We start from the raw sequence: 19,141 nt of genomic DNA, 5'->3' as shown, positions 1-19,141 counted from the left end.
TTGATGTCAAAGGCAGCCTTGACCCTGAGTATTTTATGCCAGATGAGGTGTGCTAGGAGGTGAGGGGCAGGCCAAAAGATGGAGTAATTAAGAACAGAAATAAATTTAGCTGAATACTACATGTCAAGCCCGTTCACACAGCCATTTTCTGTTTCATCACGTTGCCACCAGAGAAGAAAATGTGGCAGTGATGAGGTGGTAGAGTGCTTGAGCAAGCGGCGTTTGTGACACTGAGAGGGGCACATAGTGCTTCACTGTTGGCTTCCGCTTCATAACTCGACACACACTGCCATAGCACTCTGATTTCTGTTGCCAAGCCGCTAAAAAAACAATCAAAAAAGGGGGAAGAACCATTTTGAGTATGCATGACAGCTGTTTCCAGCTTCCATCTTCGGAACCTGATGAATTCAGAGAGAAGTTTCGGTATTGTATTCGGATGATTTGTGATGAAGTGTGGCTCTGTTGCTGCATTATAGCAGAAATGCAAAGTGTTAGTTTATATCATTATTTGCTGATTTTTGAGGAGCCACTGTCTAACATTATATCCAGCACTTGTGTGACATGCACTGGATAAGAACAGAAGAGCATTTTGATATGAATGTTTAACATGGATTGATCGGCTTTTTTTTGGATATGGCACAAAAATGGCTGGTTACGTATGTTGGGAGAGAAAGTTTACTTTATTAAAACAAGATGTTAGGTACATGTGTAAGGCCCCTAACTTTCTCTGTGGAAAATTCCAAATTCCTTGGATACAGAATAAAGAATATGCGTAATTCCTCAAATACAAAATAAAGAATCTGTGAAATTCTGTGGGAAGCCTAAGACGTGTTGAAAAAGCGTGCAAGCTTATTTTGAATGTACGCCTTGCATGCTGCAAAAGCCCATATTCAAAAATTGAAGGTAAATGTTGTAACTCAGCATCAAGCAATGTTTCGTGTTATCTTCACTCAAAGATTGGCGCTCGTTTGACAGACTAGATCTCCATAATGACTGTAGTGAAAGAGAGTGTTAGGGTCACTTCCTTCATTCCAGCCCGGAAAGACGGGACATCGAAATCTTCACGTTGTTCCTTTTGCTTAGAAACTGTGCAAGGTTTTCGTCTCTGGACATCGATTATTGAGCAGCTTTCAGGTAAACTTGCCACTCATAAGCTAGAACTAGCGATATTTGACTATGTCTGGGCACATCTGCAGACTCCAACCTTTTTATCTGGCAGAAACCTGAGCTGCAGTGCACCCTCCTTCGGCTGTGGTTGGCCTGAGCAGTTTGGGATGTCGTTCTAATCATGGGAATACTTAAAAAATTTTCCTGAGGTCTCAAACCCCCATCATGTTATATTTGTGTAGATCAGGTAAATTAGTCATTTTCTCAATGGTCTGTCATTCTTACTGATGTCCATAACAACAGTTGTGTCAAAAAATGCCAGCATAAAATTAATGTGAAAAATGCTTAAATGTGCGATTTTTTGGGGGAGTCACAGAATCGCGGCATACTAAGGGCCTTATACATGTGGTTCTGGAAGAGTCCGTCACCTGAGGTAGCATGCTAAGCTTATAACCAAGCAGACCTCTCCTGTGATTTTAATGTCTCTCTCTCTCTACAGAAGCATCTGAAGGGCGTTACTTTTGAATCGTTCAATTAATAATTTCATAGTAAAGAGATATTGAGGTTTAACTGCATATCTTTTTCTCTTGTTTTATTTTTCCTCTTTTGACACAGTATATCTGTTGTTCAGAATGTGGCTGTGATTTGGAAAGGTGCTGGTATTAAGGTGACAGAATTGATGTGGCTCACAGTGATGCTGCATAGGTCCAGGTCTCTTGGTCGCATGCTTGAAAAAGGACATAATGTGACTGTAAAATATAGCGTGATGTGATTATTGATTTTTGCCTTTCTTCTTGGTGCAGGAGAGAAGACAGACTTTATCGTCAAGCTTTCTCACAAAAGGGGTGACAATGGAGATGCAGGGAGGACTCACCGAGATGGTGAAGGTTTACTGAAGTACAGTTTTCTTACGGATTCAAGTAATGTAGACATTTGCCTTGGGAAAGCTGTCAAACCACAGCCTTCAAAGAAGTACGCAAAGGAGCTGCCTGTGTCGCACATTAGTATCCTTGATCCAGACCTACAGGCTCCCAGGATTGATGAACTCGGGTGAGTGACCTCTAGAAGTGTATATATGAAGTGAGGCAATAGTTTTTGAAACTAAGGAAAGTGTAGGGGACCATTACTACCATTTTTTTTGTTGTTTGGAGAAAGTAGTGTGCAGTTTTCAGCTTTCTTTGGTGAATGTTATTTCCTGTGAATGAATTACTGGTATTTTTGTCAATATAATGCAGTAGTCCTATGCCGTGAAGAATGACCTAGAGTTTATCGTGGCATTTTCATCAGCATTAGCAACTGATTTTCCAGCAATTAAAGCACATTTGGTCTACTTAGAGTTGTGCTTGTACGAGGAAGTGCTGTGGGCATTAAAATAATTTACAAAAGTTAAATGACGGAGCTGTCAGACAAAAATGCCAGTGCAACTTTACTTTTAAAAACTGGGTTGTCATTTTATCTTTTGGTGGTAGTGCTCAATTTAACGCAAGGGCCGGGCATAATGTTGTCTGCATATTGACAGAAGTGGCGGAAATGCTGCTCAATTGTTGCAGTAACAAAAACACGAGACTTTTTGTGACGCTAATCCGTAATTTCGCGCCAACATCCTTAAAGGCAGTGGAGAACCTCACTTCCGCCCATTTACCATCCTAATAGATGATGACAGGGAACAAACAGCTCCTTGCCAGCAGATAGGAAGGTGGTGGAGCCTCTCACTCTAGAAAGCCATGTAAGGTATCGGAGCAGTGACTCAGAATATACAGCTGCATGTACTATTTGTGGGTGGATGCGGCTGTGACATCCCAACAAATGGTGAAAAAAAAATTGATTTTTTGAAAATTGTTGTACCCGCTTGTATGCCTCGTTTTCTATGCTGTCCTGAAGTTTAATTGCTGAAATTGACTGAGAAGTACTCTAAATAGATTGTTTCGTGAACCGTGGCGAATAATAGGCATAAACGCTCTAGATTGTTTCCTGAACCGCAGTGAATAATAAACATAAATGCTCTACTATGAGCATTCTACTCCGTTACTTACTTTTCTGCTTAGATACTTGCCTTGCAGAACAGATTTCTTCATGGCCGTTTTATCTGTTTTGACCTCATTTGTTTTGTTGCACTCCTGGGACCATATTGCAGGCCAGAACATTCCTTGTTTTTAAATTTGTGAATTTTAAATTTCATGTGTGAAATTTTCTTCTCGCTTTAGATATGCCAACGAACACAAATTCAAAACCAAAATTTTCGCTTTGGGAAAAAAAAATTGGAAGAATGTCTTGGCCTGTAGCTCGCCAGCAGGAATGTATTTAATGTTAAACCAGCCTTCTGCCGCATTTTTTTAACTTTGCAGTCTTTGAACAAGATTCAGTGGAAAAATATATCTTAGAAAACAACTTTCTGGAGATATATTAGTGAAGTTTTGTGAGAGTAGTCGTAAAGGTATTACTCTTGTGCTCAAAAATTTCATTTAAGACGTCATGAAATAAAATTTTTGTTGAAAGCCATGAGCCCTCTTAATCCAATGGTACCACTGCATTGCCATACCTCTGGCTTGTGCACTTTGTCAATCTCTTTTGACTCAGTGAAACTTTGAAACAGCCAGCTAGCCATGGCGTACGTGTCAAAGATTCATAACATAAGAGTAGCGCAAAACCAGGGTGACGGACAAAAGGGGAGGGAACACAAACCCACAACACAGGTGCTCTCTCCCCTTGTGTTCTCTCCCCTTTTGTCCGTCGCCATGGTTTTGCGCTACTCTTATGTTATGGATCATTACCGACTTGCCCAAATTTCCATCCTGGTGTCAAAGATACTTGCCTTTTTCGGTTAACTTCAAATTTAAAATATTGAATTTGGTATAGCTTTCTTTTTTGTTGTAAACCGATCAATACAACACCTACCTATACACTTGAAAGTATACTGCTGTGGCAACATTTGCTGAAGTTTATCGCAGCAAAGTTTGCTTTTAAGTGTGCTTGTATACATATTTTTGTGAAGACCATTTGAACACTTTCATCGATGTTTCGAGCTTCAGTTATTTTTAGTAGCAGTATATGTGCATGCAAATCTTGGTACGTTGTGTGTGTTACGCAGGAGCGAAATTTTTTTTTTCTTTTTGCTTGCACCAGTGGTGTGAAGGATCTTTGTAAGAGAGGCCTGGCTCGGCTGAGGCTACTGACAGCAGCGCAGCCAGTGGCTGCAGAACTGTGCGGCCAGCAGCAACTGGTGGGGAACGTGCTGCTCATCACGGGCCAGCGCGGCAGTGGGAAATCAACCCTGGCAAAATCACTTGCCCTGCACCTGCTTCAGTCTCCCCCATTTGCTCACATTCAGGTCATCCAGTGCAGTTCCCTGAGGGGTGAGCAGAAGAGCATGCGTCATTGTTTCACAGAATTCCTAGTGACATTTCGAGAGTGCCACCTGGAAACTATCTACTGATGTGTAACGCCATCGCTCATGTAGTACCGCATACCTGGGGCCTTTGAGGGGTACTCTGAAATAAAAGTAAATAAATAATTGTGGCCTTATCAAGTGGGCTATATATATATATATATATATATATATATATATATATATATATATATATATATATATATATATATATATGAGAGAAGCCTACAGCCACAGAAACCAAGGAGCACAGGGGGTCGTGGGTTTGGATCCCACCGGCGGCATGTGGTTGTTTTTTCTTCTGCTTTTCTAATCAGTTAGCTTTAAGTGACAACATATTCAGTAATATTCTTACTTGATCAACACCACAAATAAATAAATAAATTAAAAAAAATCCCCTGTGCTCCTTGGTTTCTGTGGCTGTTGGCTTCTCTCATATTTATAACGAGCCCCTCATTCCCCTTACCTTATATATATATATATTGAGAGAGAGAGAAGGGGGTAAAAGAAAAACTGCACGAACAGATGAACAGGGTGCAGGTGTTGGTGGTACAGGGGTGCGTCACTAAAAAATACAATCTAAAGTAACTTGTTCCCATATGAATGTGGCGAGCATTGCACATGCATAGACAATATGCTGGTGCCTAACCTAAATGTGCTGCTGCCATGCTTTTAGATGTTATACAAGGGGCTCATTTAGGAAACAGCAGCGTGTAAGGCAAATGCTTCAGTGTTCTCTCTCAAGATCTTCCACAGGTGACTTGTGGACAAAGGCGAACATTCTGCATGAGTGAAAGAGAGTATGTTTTTATTCGCACTTTGAATGCACCTCACTTGAGAGATCCTTGAGAGATGGATCGTTTGATTGAATCGATAGAGTTTTTGGTGAATGCCACAAAGTATGTAGGATTAAAGTCTACTGCATTGGCAGGAAGATGACAGAAGTCTCGATAAGGAAATTGGGGAGCACTAGCGCAGGGGTGCCGACGTGCAGTGAGAGAAATTTGAGAATACCACTAATTGGCGGCACATGCCAGCCAGACAGCACAGTTGTGTATTGCTGAGAACTGTCGAGCCTTGGCTCAAACTTTTCCGGTCACGTTTCTTCTTCAGCCGTTTGGTGCGACACTGGCACCCTTAAAAACCAAAAGGCTTTGAAAGGTGAAAATGAAGGCTCTGCTTAGATGGCATAGATGTGGAGCTTCACGGGAGAAATACCTAGGTGTCCCAGTACACAGCTGAGAAACACGCCATGTAGCCTGGAAAATTCTGACCAGGGCCACGCGTTCTGTGCCTTGAATATCTATGTACTGCACTTTGCAAATAGCCTGGAAAGCAGCCAAACAACAAAGATCACAGGGCTGAAAAGGCAAAAGAAATATCCACATCAAATCATGCCCTTGTTTACAAAGCAGTGAAGAAATTTCGTGAAAAAAAAAAAAATCGTACATTACCAGGTATATATATATATAACATATGGGAATTAAAATTGCTATGACTCCAGCTCAGGAACCAGGCACGTATCCAAGCATGCCCCCTTCTCCTGATTCGAGAAATTACACTGGGCACCTCCTGAAAAAATTTCTCATTATGTGGTGCCTGTCAGGAATGCAGTTTTTTTTAATGTTGTCAGGACAGAGCAAACTCTTCTAACACCTTTCAGAAGTGTCTCATGCGTTTCGACATTCTTCTGTCCTGTGATTTCCATGTGACTTCCTGTGACTTCCTTCGGCAAGCGTGAAATGTTCTGTAACATGGGATGATGTGGTGACAAAACACCTGCGATTCCTACTGTGTCGATGCAGGAAAGCGTGCTGAGAAGATAGGGAAGATGTGGGAGGATGCAGTGCTTGAGTGCTGCTTCAGGGAGCCTGCAGTGCTGGTGTTTGATGACTTGGACACGTTGGCAGGGGCTGTGGCCGGGCCTGAGCAGGAGAAGAGTCCTGATGCCCTCTACTTCAACAGGGTGGCTGATGGTGAGGCCTGTTCTCCTGGTTACCAGCTGCAAAGCTGTTTCATTTGAAGAGTGGCTGGTCTTTGTGCGTGCATGCAGTGTGTGTGTGTGCGTGCTTTAACCATGACCATACTTGCTGCTCCCAGAATGTGCGTTGGTTTCCAGGACTGTTGGTTTGCAGGCCCAACATGAGAGCATGCTTTACAGTATGGGTGCCATGATAAACTTAACAATTGGAAGGTCTGTCTGAGTGGTGGTTCTTGATAAGGGAGTAATTACTCATTCTTACTGAGGCTGTTCATGAACACTGCATTCTTTGCATAGGCATGTTAGGGGGTGCCTCGGTTTAACTTTTTTACTTTTGGGCTTGAGTTTGACATCCTAGCAATTTCTACCCTTATTGCTGATGGCTTGTAGAAGGCTCACGCATTAGTTCTAATGAGAGAACAAGACTAACACCTGGTGAGAGGACTGCCAGGTAGTGTTGTATCGAGTATGCTGCTGTAAATGTACTGTAATTTCTGGCTTAAATTTTTGTGAAGTTTTGCTCTTAATTAATGGCTTTGGATCTTAAAATAGTTCTATTGAGAAGATTTTACAAATTATGACTCTCCTCTGTATGATCCTTCAGATTGCTCTCTTATTTTTCTCGGTAGCATTGCTGGAAACCTTCAGCTGTGAGCTTGTTCAGGTGTTATGGTGCGCCAATATGGTCAACTGTGTTGAAATGGTGCCTCTATTTTTGGTTCTGTGCTTTTGAGGAAATTTAGTTCACTGGTCGCAGTCTAAAGCTAGTCGTTAGTTAATGTCACACAGTGTTCCTTCTGCCCAGGTGACAGTAAGTATGCAATGAAATTTCCTGTAGTATTTTTGATGTTAGACATTGTGTCAAAATTTCTAGCACTTTTGTTTTAGGAATTTCCAGCTCATATAACACTCCTTGTACTGTTAATCACTGGTCCTTGTTAGTTTCGGCACATTGAAGGGCAACTTGGGGGAAGGGGTCTTTTTGGATATTTTCAGTTGATAGTCTCATCATGTTTCTTAGAGTCCTCTCTCTCTGTAACAACAAACTGTTTTTGAAAATACTAAGTGGAACCGCTTTAAAACAATGAAAAACCACAACCCAAAAACCAAAACTCTGTCCGTGGCCAGGGACAATGCTTCGCGTGACGAAGTGATGACATCACAAACATTACTTGAAAACATTCATATAAGCATTGAATGGCTGAAGTAGCAGCTGACACTGATGTAGCCTTTTATAAAATGCTTGAGACGACCTATTACAAGTCTCAAAACTTTGTTAGTGAAGTGGGGAGAGGGTACTGACAAACGAGGAATGTTTGTGACGGCGAAAGTGCAGTGTTGCTTGAGAAATCATCTGAACTGAGGCCACAGACATGGCAGATTTTAAAATAGGTTTGTGCTGGAATGAAATGTCGCATGGCTACCAGACATGGTGGAAATAATCGTGAACGGTAGAAAAAACTACAGTAAGTTTCATTAGCGTGTGGTAACCTCAAAAAAAAAAGAGCTGTTCTTTAAACTGCAGATCATGTCACCCATGTTGAGCGTAGCATGTTAAAAATTTTACAGCTGTAGCTGTATATGGGACACATCTGCCTAAAACCCGCGAAGTTTTGTTCCACAGCACTGTAAAACCTAGGGGAGCATAACCTTGCATTGCGAAGCACTGTGGGAGCTACAGGCAAGAGGGCGAAAGGCATGACCACCTGTGTTTGCAGTTGCGGTGCACAAATCAGTGTAGCAGCTGTGGCATGGGGTAAACACAGTGTGGGAGCTTACACAGAGAGAAGCGCACTGCGGAGGTTATGGGGGAGGGCGAGAGATGCAGCCAGCCATGCACGTCTGTGACACTTTATGAACAGGTGAGTGTGGCACTCGCATCAACACTTGCAAGTTCGGTTTGTGAGATGTGCAGTGATGGCGCTTGTGTTGGTGGTCATGCTGACACACACTGATGACTTAAGCTGGCACACGCAGAGTACAGCAATGCAAGAATGCACAGGACAAGATGTAATTTTATGAATACATGTTTAATGGCCAACACACAATCATGCAATGTGTACATGTGAAAAATACCTACCATTGAGTTTGATGCGTTATGCCGCATTGTGTAAATAGGTGTAATTTTTTTGTTTTTCTGCTTGTTTCGGGTCATTCGGATTATTATCACTTTCGTGAGACTCCCACCCATCTCTTTATTGTTTACACTGCACTTATATTCGCACTACACATACAGCATCATTTGCAAAAGCCTTCTGAATCACTTGGACAGAGCTATTGGACGAGTGCTCCAGCTTCAGTCTAGACCTGGTGTAAATTCTTTAGTCATACATTGTCATTCCAAATCCTCTGCTTGTACACCGGTGTCTAGCTTCCAGCTGCCCTGGTTGTGTCATATCTACATTTACATGTGTGCCTTACAGTGCGTTCATCACCTTTGTTCCTTTGCAGCCATGAAATCTGTGTAATTATATTGACATTGTCTCAATACCTTTAGGGCAAACTGTAGGCATGACAATCAGTGTGTCCACATGACCCATGGGATTTAGTAATATCGATTAATTTGGCAGTCTTGAGCTTACTTGTGGTAGCTGCAGTGATTATAATAGGGCTCTGTATCACATTTGTGCTGCGGCTGAGGACAGCCGCAACTGGCTGTCCTCGCAACACCCAGTTGCGGAAATAAACCTTCAAACCTTCAAACCTTCAAACCTTCTTTGTTCTTTGCAGCTTTCTTCAACACACTTGTTGCCCTGAAGGAATCGTGCTCGAGAGTGGCTGTCATTGTCACGGGCCGCTCGATGGAGGCCTTCAATGCCCGACTCACTGCCGGCCACGGGCAGCACATCTTCTACACTGTGCTTGCCATCCCACCTCCCAACAAGGTGGGTATTGAGAGCAAGATGCCAGAGTGCTGGCGAGAATGTGCTGCATGCTTTTGAAACAAATAAAATTTGATTTTAATGCAGTGCTTAAGAAGTCATTTATTTAAGTCTCGATATTTTGAAGTCAAAGAGGACTGAAAATATGTTTGAACTGTGTGGCGTTTGAGTTAAGGGTAACCTTTGTAATACACTTGTTGCTGATTGGACAAAGCATTCGTTTGAAAAAATAGCAAGTTCTAATTAAGTGAGCACAAAGTAACGGGAGCCCGCCGTTTGGTCTTTTAATGCAAAGGCGCCGCTTAACGTAGTCAGACCCATCTTGGGTTGTCCCTGACCTTAAGATACGTGCAGAAATAAAATAAACATTGCTGTGACTGGGTTTCGAACCCACAGTGGTGCCAACAGATCAGCTTTGCTGGCCGCTGCACGCAAGCACTATGTTATCACCGCAGCCGATCACAACTCATGCTAAACTGTAACACACTCTCGCTCTGTGCATTGCATGTGGTGGTCTTCATAAGCTTCCATTTGTGTGCAAAAGTGCATAACTGGCTCCCTGGATTAGTGGACACCTCAATCGTGCTTTGAGCATGGGCATCTGGAAGGGGGGGGGCAAGGTGGTGCGGCTGTCCTCTTCTCCTGGAATTTCGGATAATTTTTATGCACTACAAGAAAACAACTACACAGCTTGATTAGCACGCTTAGGTGATGTATTAACTTTCCGGATATTGCTTATTAAGTTCAATTCTTTGTTCATGAATAAATTCCAATGTATGTTATCCAAGCCTAGCACTAATTTGCTGTTTGTAATTTTTGTTTCCTGTGCGTAGTTTAGACCACGAATAGTTCCTTTTTGGTGCTAACCTACCGCCTCCCCCACCCCTGCCCATCGGGTGCCCCCCCCCCTGGAAAAATTTCTGCGGACGCCCTTGGCTTTCAGCTATGTGTTGGTAATGGCAGAGAGATGTGCACTGCTTGCGTTTGGATTGACATTTTGGCAGAAATGTGGAACTGAAACAATAGGCTATGAGCATTCATTGGGTTCATTGGCATTGACGTTGGCAACATTGTAGACTCCGAGCATAGCTGGCTCCCTGGGTCAGTGGACACCTCAGTCGCGTTTTCAGGTATGTGAGGTTGGCATACACCTGTAAAAACCTGCTTTCGCACAGTATTTCATGTTTACCAAAGCTAAATAACCAGAAATTTTTTTTTACTTGACATGTGTAAAAAATTCACAGGACTTACCACTTTGTAAAGCGAGACTCAGGGACAGCTGTGTGTGGTGGTTTGGGAATGTAGACTGTTTATTCTTTTTAATTTTTCTTTTTCTGTAGCAGTGGGCCCATGATATTTCTATATTGTCACTCGTTATGCCACAATGTTCAGACCATTGAGCGCATTGTTCATTCCAGTGCAGTCACTGCATTCTGGCGAATCAGCTTGGTGCAACACTACGGCAATGATGCCAGCACCAACGCCGTGTGCGCTTGACAGCTGTCACTGTAAAACCAGGTTATTTTTACCACGACAGTGTCTGGTGCCTTAGTCACAGTGCTCCCTGCCTCGGTGGGTTGTCAAAAGCTCCTGTGTTCATTCACTGGCTAGTGGGGATATTTTTAAGGTTGGCTGGGCGGGGTAGTCACATGCTGTGAAAAGAAAAGTTGCCGAAACAGGAGCAAGAACAGCATCACAAGTCCAGAAAAATTCATAGGGACACCCAATTACGTTATGTGTTGGCAATATGATAGCATTGGAAGCTGTTCATGTTGATGCCTTTACTTCTTACCTGGGCACATCACTTACCTCCACCGAATGGGTGAATTTTATGACCGATGATGCATTTTGACCCTGTGAGGCTTGTAACGCTACCGAATTAAGAGGAATGCGAGGGCATGCATACTGCGGTGGCTGACCTTTGGATATTTGATCGACACTGTGCCTGCTTCTGATGTTTGTTTACTGGGGCAGCAGTCAGATGCTTCATGAATGTGATGGCCATTTTATGGTGCTTGTGCAGCGACCCCACAACTGTTACTGTTGCACATGTTATGCTATGGCACAAGTGCCTTATGTACTTTGTTTATTCGGGCTCGCACTGTGACAGCAAACCAAGGAAGAGCAGGTGAAGAGTGTTACCAGACACCGAACTAAGACCTTTCCTTCTGCATGGATGTGATTTTTGTTTTACACCTTTGGAAAGAATGTAATTTTTTTATTTTTACAGTATTGCAATTATCATGAAGGGAAAACTTTGAGGAAAAGTATTTTGCATTAGGGATGATAGTTCTGAAAGATTTGTTCGGGTCTGACTTGTTGGTTTTCAAGCATTGCAGAGAGATTGCATCTTGCGGCATGTTTATTGCAGTCGAGCCCGGATATATTGAACTCAAGGGATTTATCATGACATGTTTACGCAAAAGGCGTACTGGCGCTAAAAAAACGAAGACAACACACACAACAGGACAGGACTGGCGCCACTTCCAACTGAGTTTATTCATAGAAAAACCACTTACAAACCACACTGCATGCAAAAAGATACAGACAAACCAGATACAAGGGGTGATTTAACAAAGATACACGTGCCAAACAGACCAAAGCAATGATTAAAACGCTGACAAAGACCCACTAAGAAACCTAATCTCTTCATCTGACAATGACACAGATGGCTTGCTTATGCAGATATCGCCCTTCTGCTTGATGTAATAGGCTTCTATTATTTCACGCTCTCATCTGTCTTTTGACCTTGCAATGAATTTGGTGTTCTCAAAGATTAGAGCGTGAAATAATAGAAGCCTATTACATCAAGCAGAGGGGCGATATCTGCATAAGCAAGCCATCTGTGTCATTGTCAGATGAAGAGATTAGGTTTCTTAGTGGGTCTTTGTCAGCGTTTTAATCATTGCTTTGGTCCGTTTGGCACATGTATCTTTGTTAAATCACCCCTTGTATCTGGTTTGTCTGTATCTTTTTGCATGCAGTGTGGTTTGTAAGTGGTTTTTCTGTGAATAAACTCAGTTGGAAGTGGCGCCAGTCCTGTCCTGTTGTATGTGTTGTCTTCGTTTTTTTAGCGCCAGTACGCCTTTTGCGTAAACATGTCATGCTACAGCCAACTAGCTCAAATCAAAGTATTGCTGGATTTATCAAATTCTATGTATCCATAATGTGATTAAAAAATGGCAGTACATATGCTTATCTGTAACTTTCAAGCAAGAATACATTGCACCTATGCTAGTGTCACAGTTCTTGCTGCAATGTGCCGCCCTCTGATGTGCTGGTGCTGCACTAGTCACCGTAGGTGTTGCTATGCCTGTAAGCTTCTTCACATTGAAGCCAGAGCGGATGATTCTTTGGAACTAGACACTGCGTATTATATGGTGCCTGATCCTGTTACCAGTACACTGTAAGTAGAATAATTGCTCATTAAAATTAGCGTACAGTTGGCTTCCTTAACACCTTAACAGCGAAGCACGGCAGGTGAATGCTGCCACAAGGTTTTAGTTAGTTAGGTTGGCTTCACCGCATGACAGTAACGTGGCACGGAAAATGAGGACAAGAAATAGATGGCCACCCTCAAGTACCCACCACGATCACCTTGTAACATGGTTTCACAGCTTTATCGCTGCCAGCAGGTGCCCAAGGCTGTGCATCCAACCCGGCTCCGTGCAGAAAAAGTGTACGAGGAGCACCGTTAGGAGAAGCACAACGCGGCGCGAAGTTCGGTACATCGAACAACTGATGAAATACCTGTTCAACGTACTGCGTGACTTTTCTATACTTTTAGACAGGGTTTTGAAGGAGATAATCTGTGTGTTTCATATAGCCAATAATTTGAAATATCTGAGTTCGATATATGCGATCCCGACTGTACTACAGTTCATGATGGCATGTCTTTATCCTATAGTGAGTCACTGGAAAACTTACATTATATGTCAACTTGATGGCAGTAAATAGAACTCAACCATTTGAGTGTGCTGTAATTGAATTATTTTAAAGAGCTAGAACAAGCATCTTCGCTGCTGCCACTCTTGTCAGTTCTGCTTATTTCCAAAAAATGGCAACATTAGTTATTTTACTACGCTTGCTGATGTGTGGCTGAATCGACACCTGACATATCTGTTTATGAGCACTGTTAGTCAAGTCAGGTCAGTTTTGATGCCATATCCATTATCACACAGCTACAAAGAATAAAAAATGTGTCCTTTGAGTACGGTTGCACCTGAGTAAGCCAGCGCGGAAGTTCTTACGAGTGGCTAGTGGTTAGGAAAATTAAATAAACTTGGGGTGTTTTGTGCGTGTGGGTTTGCAGAGAACCAGTAGATGCATGGCACTGTTGTCATTGCTGTCTTTTGTGTGGCATTTGATGTCTCGGAGCCGACCATTGCATGCTCGTAGCCACCGCAGTGGCTCAGTGGGGATGGTGCTCGGCTGCTGACTCGAAAGACGCGGGTTTGATTGCGGCCGCGGCGGTCGTATTTCGATGGAGGTGAAATGCTAGGGGCCCGTGTGCTGTGTTGTGCAGTGTCATTGCACATTAAAGAACCTCAGGTGGTTGAAATTTTCGGAGCCCTTTACTACGGCGTCCCTCATAGCCTGAGTCTCTTTGAGACATTAAACCCTCATGAACCAAACTTTTGCATACTCCTATGTACGGCAGCCCTGATCACTTCACTGGTGGTTCTTCCCCCCAAAACTTTTGCAGGCAGAGCGCGAGGAAATCCTGCGGAGCTTGGTGAAAATGAGACCTCATCTGAGTGAGGGTGGCTTTGACTACAGCTGGGTTGCCCACTACACAGAAGGCTGTTATGCTCAGGATCTTGTCACCATTTTGGACCGGGCAGTCCACTCCTTCTGCACTGATGCTTCAGGCAGCTCTGTTGCCACGGCTGCGGTGCCTGGTGAGCGATTCACATATCTTAACTTTGTGCATCTGTTTTAGACATAAACTAGAGATCGCAGTATGCAGCCACACCATTAAAAATAATTCTCAACTTGGGTGGACTTGGCCAGGGTTTTTGTGTAGCCTTTGTAGCACCTGCTGTGGACCTGGGCAACAGCAGTCTGCACTGATGCAGTCACTGAGGCATCCTTCTGTGAGAGGGTAAAGCCGAAGATTTGGTTCTAGATTTTGGCAGTCATATTTTGAAGGGGCTAATGTGCGGCAGTGGCAATGCAGAGGTTTCTTGTTTCTTTCAAATGGTGCGAACGTCAGTTGTAATTGCTTCCAGTGAATGGTACTTCACACAGAACAAATGCTCCTGAAAAATGCGGAAACGTATCTACTTGTCACACTTTATGCTGGGGCACACTTGTGGAGATGAGTGCATACTGCAGTGCACATGGGAGTACCTGGGTTGGGTTGAAGTTGTGAGAACGGAGAGCGTTGTTTGTTTTAAACCAAAAGTGGAGGGTGCTGACAATGCTCCCCGATAGCAAGAATCCTCTGCATCACAGTGGTGAGAAATGAGTTTTTGAAAATTGAAGGAACTGATATGACTACTACTGATGGCTGGCTGCAGGAGTCTAATTACAGTGAGGCACATAACTGTAAAGTTGGGTAAAATTAACTACTCCATTTTAGTTAACCAGTTTACTGTTTAGTGCCATTCATCAGCTTTTTGATGCTTGTCAGCACTGTCATGCAAATTTGAAGAGGCCTGTGGTGACGAAGAGCTTTTTTTAAATACTACTACCAAAAAGCATCGCTGAAGCACCTGATATGAGTTGAGAGTTGTCATGTCACCATGGAGCCATTGATGCTTTGTGAGTGCGTTCAGCCTTTTTCTCCATGGAAGACCAGTTGCTTGCTTGTAAGCAGGGACTGTGGAGGGACTGTAATCTGTTGTCTTTGGTTTTCAGTACAACTTGGTTTGAGGCATTGGGCCCCCATATTCATTGCATTGGATAGCCATTCAAGACCCATGATGGCTTGTGTGCAACACTCTGAAATGGAATGAATGGCAACATATTATTGCATTTTAAAGGGAATTTCAGAGAAAAGCCACCTTTGCTGGCAGGCTTGTAATTTCTTGCTGGTCTTGCTTGAGTGTAGTTTTTCTAAATCTCTACCTTGAGCTGAACTTAAAACATTTTACTTTTACGCATGAGGTGGCTCCATGTAATAAGGTAGTATTGTTTTGACAAACGCTCAGTACTTTATTTATGCATCTAACACACAGTTTGTGCTTGCTTCCCTCCTGTTCTTGCAATTGCCAAAGATTTTGGAAGCAAAATTACTCTCTCGGATGAGAACTTCGAGTGTGCTCTGGAAGAATATTGCCCAATGTCTCTTCGAGGACTCAACTTGAGGACAGAGCACACTCTGCACTGGGAAGATGCGGGGGGTCTGGCTGATGTGAAGCAGACTCTCCAGGAGGTTTTCCTCTGGCCAACAAAGGTGAGCCGACAATTGTGCTGCCTAAATTTGTTTACCTGTTAATGAATATGTCCTTGAGTGCAATAGCATTAATTCTTCTATTTGCGCTAGACAAAGATGTGCAAGTTTGTGTGGTTATATCTTTGGCATTCGGCTGCGAATTCCATGGTTGCGGGATTGAATACTGGCCACGGCAGCCGTATTTCGATGGAGGTGAAATACGAAAACTCCTATGTGCGGTGTGATGTCACCACACGTTAAAGAACACCAAATGGGGCTAATTAATCCAGAGCCCTTCATTACAGCATCCCTCATCGCCCATGTTTCGCTTTGTTACATCGCCCTTCACTACGGCGTGTCTCATAGCCTCAGTCGCTTTGGGATGTTAAACCCCCATAAACCAAAAACCAAACCTATTTTACAGTCTTCTTCATTTAGTATTACGTCATGACCTTTTCTCTGTGTCTAAAAGTTTTTTTTACCTCTGTTATAAAAGTTCATGTGTAGCATTTATCATTCTGTGACGTCTGGCAGTGCGATGCTGTTTTTTATTCTAATGCTGTGCCTATTTATTTCAGTACCCTGAGTTGTTTGCAAACTGTCCCATTCGCCCGTTGTCTGGTCTGCTGTTGTACGGAGCCCCTGGAACTGGCAAGACCCTTCTTGCAGGCATTGTGGCTTCAGAGTGTGCCGTTAATTTCATCAGCATAAAGGTAATAATCAGGAACACTGCATTCCGCACATGTGACACCTGCTTTGATTGTAAAGCTGGTTACTGTCATCTTGCCGTAGCATAGAAAATTGCTTTGATTGTGAGTGGTCGTAGTGTTTTCTTTTTCCACATCATAGGGGCACCTTGTCTTTGCATTTACACTTATTCGTCTCTTTATTGTGGGTAAGGCGGTGGGAACACAGAATGCGCAATGTCTTCACTGTGTGGTCTGGGGTCATTGGCACACGTGGCCAAGTTTTGGCCCAGCCACATGTGGGGTTTCACTTTGGAACCAGTCGCATACCTCAATATGTGTTCCTCTTTATATTTTTAACTGTGCCATAGCGTATACACTTCTCACTCCTTTTGTGATGCTAGTGTGCGTTATGATAAATTATACCGCAGTTTTATAGGGTATTTTGTGATTCAGTGCATGACTAAGGTCAGTGCTGTCACTGGAACATCATTCTAGTCCCTATCTAGAGTCCCTCTGCTTTCAACATGAGTCAGCAATTACAGCTGTCATTGAGAGTGCTTTGGGTAAATAGTAGGGGTGTGCGAATATTCGAAATTTTCGAATATAATTCGAATATTAGATTTTTGCTATTCGTATTCGATTCGAAATCTAAGTATTCGTATTGTTTCGATTATTCGATCCCATGTGAATATTCGTATCTAGCCGAATATTTTATTGCGAGCACCGGCGTACATTTCGGTGCGCAAGTCCAATCGACATAGACATAACAACATGGCGGCATCCAGAGCCATGCGTAATGTTGGGCCATGCCGTAGGTGACTGTGCTTGTGAGCTTCTTTGTGGCTATGCCTGCGAAGCTGGTATAGTCAGAGCTGTGCACGAAATACATCGCAATACCTGCCACTTCAGTGCCAAGTGAGAGGGCATTATCTGTGGCTGGAGAAGTCGTTTCAGCTAGAAGGGAACGACTCCTGCCTGACCATGTGGAGCAGCTGGTTTTTCTTCACAACAACCTTTAATGTTCATCCCAGCAACGCGCTTTTGTGCTTATGGCATGCTAGATTCAATCAGTGGTGAGTACTAGCCATTTTCTGTGAAAATTCCACTCTTCTAAGAATAATGTTCTAGACTTCGATACTTTCGGTGCAGCCACACACACCTTTTGTGTTCATTTACTTATTGATAGTTGAACTGTGATGTTCTTGGATGCTCAAATAAATGTTTCGCAGTGGTTAAATGTGTCTTTCCTTGATTATTCGATATTCGATTCGATATTCGGAACTAAGTATTCGTATTCGATTCGTATTCGAAAAATTTGATATTCACACACCCCTAGTAAATAGCTTTAGCACAGATGGCACTCTGGTAGACTACAAGCAACCAACTGCCTGTTTGCAGTCTTATTGCATGTTTGAGCATGAGCGTTATTCTTGTCTACACTGTCAACTCACCTGCTTCTTTCTCTTTTTTTTTTTTTTGTAGGGTCCTGAACTGTTGTCCAAATATATTGGTGCCAGTGAACAAGCAATTAGAAATGTCTTCCAAAGGTGGGCCAGCATTTTTAAATGATATTGAGGAATTTAACTTATATACATGATCTTATGAAGACACAATGTTTCTATACAGTTTTTGTTAGCTCTGTATGAAAGCATTTTTTTTAATGCAAGGTTATTTTTAGATGCTCAATTTCAAAGTGTTTAATAAAAAGCATGCCTTGAACTGTATGTAAACAGTGCCCTTTGTTTATGCTGTCGTACAGCAAGAGTAAATGTGCTCACACATCCGCAGTACATGGTAAGATAAGCGTGGTACCAGCTTACATTAACTTAATTTTTGTCTCGAGAGAAGTGCCTTTCAACTCTTACTAGCACATAGTGCCTCTGCTTCTTATATAAGTATAATTTTATAAAAGTCAGTTCAACTCCATGTTTTGGCAAGGCAAGCAGAGGTGGCAAAAAAATTAAAGTGAAAATACATAAATGCTATCGCTGTGGAACATTTGTGTGTTTAATAATCTTATGTCTTCGGCACATGAAAATTGCAGTGGAAGTTCATTATCGCCGAGAAATGTGTACCTGGCAAGAATGTGAATGGGCATCATAGCTGTATCTCACTAGGTGGCCTCATTAGCTCACAGTAACTTTACAGTAACAACACCATAGGTGTGGAATGAAAAGCTCTATACACTCTTGTTTTGTTCATATGGCCACTTTGGTACCCAAGCAAAGCTGTCCTTAAAACGAGTCGTCTGTAGTAACAGATCGTGACAAAATAACAAAATGCTTAACAAACACTATGATTAAAGTATGCCTCTGCACATACTGGTAAGCTGTGAAGTGGAAATTACACAAATTCTTGGGAACTGTAAGTGCTTTATCCTGATAGCGATCATCTTTAAAATAATGTGGGGCAGTCTGGAGCCTCTAGTGGTGCATGTACGTGTGATGGCGTTTCGTGGACGTGAGTATCTCCTACGATTTTTCGCATCTCGTGGATCAGGTGTACTCACTTTTCTCAGCTGCACAGAGGATTTTTTTCACTGCTGTTCATGCAATATGAGAGATGGTGATGCATGTTGACCGCCCATCTTTGCAGCGTAAAGCACGAAACCACACAAAAAATAGGCTATTGCTCGGGCATTATCAGTACCATTCTTTAATATGCTGTGCTTTAATATGGTCATGTGCTACAGGCAAAGAAATATCCATTCGAGACATT

The 19,141-nt window shown here is 42.7% G+C and overlaps 1 protein-coding gene across 2 annotated transcripts in view; it reads left to right on the top strand.

The window, feature by feature from the left end:
• LOC149342419 (peroxisomal ATPase PEX1-like) overlaps positions 1-19,141 on the top strand; it is a 62,266-nt gene that overhangs the window by 9,963 nt on the left and 33,162 nt on the right. For both annotated transcript variants that reach the window (XM_089544701.1, XM_089544702.1), the window contains exons 7-14: positions 1,911-2,157; positions 4,231-4,460; positions 6,298-6,468; positions 9,204-9,358; positions 14,061-14,256; positions 15,577-15,755; positions 16,313-16,447; positions 17,906-17,970. In XM_089544701.1, the coding sequence (XP_089400827.1) occupies positions 1,911-2,157; positions 4,231-4,460; positions 6,298-6,468; positions 9,204-9,358; positions 14,061-14,256; positions 15,577-15,755; positions 16,313-16,447; positions 17,906-17,970 (1,378 nt within the window). The remainder of the gene's footprint in view (positions 1-1,910; positions 2,158-4,230; positions 4,461-6,297; positions 6,469-9,203; positions 9,359-14,060; positions 14,257-15,576; positions 15,756-16,312; positions 16,448-17,905; positions 17,971-19,141) is intronic.

Source organism: Amblyomma mixtum, chromosome 5, assembly GCF_055824585.1.
Source record: "Amblyomma mixtum isolate Tamu chromosome 5, ASM5582458v1, whole genome shotgun sequence".
In the NCBI taxonomy this organism is placed as follows: Eukaryota; Metazoa; Arthropoda; class Arachnida; order Ixodida; family Ixodidae; genus Amblyomma; species Amblyomma mixtum.
Note: the sequence above shows the minus strand (reverse complement) of the source record. Positions and strands in the feature narration are given on the sequence as shown.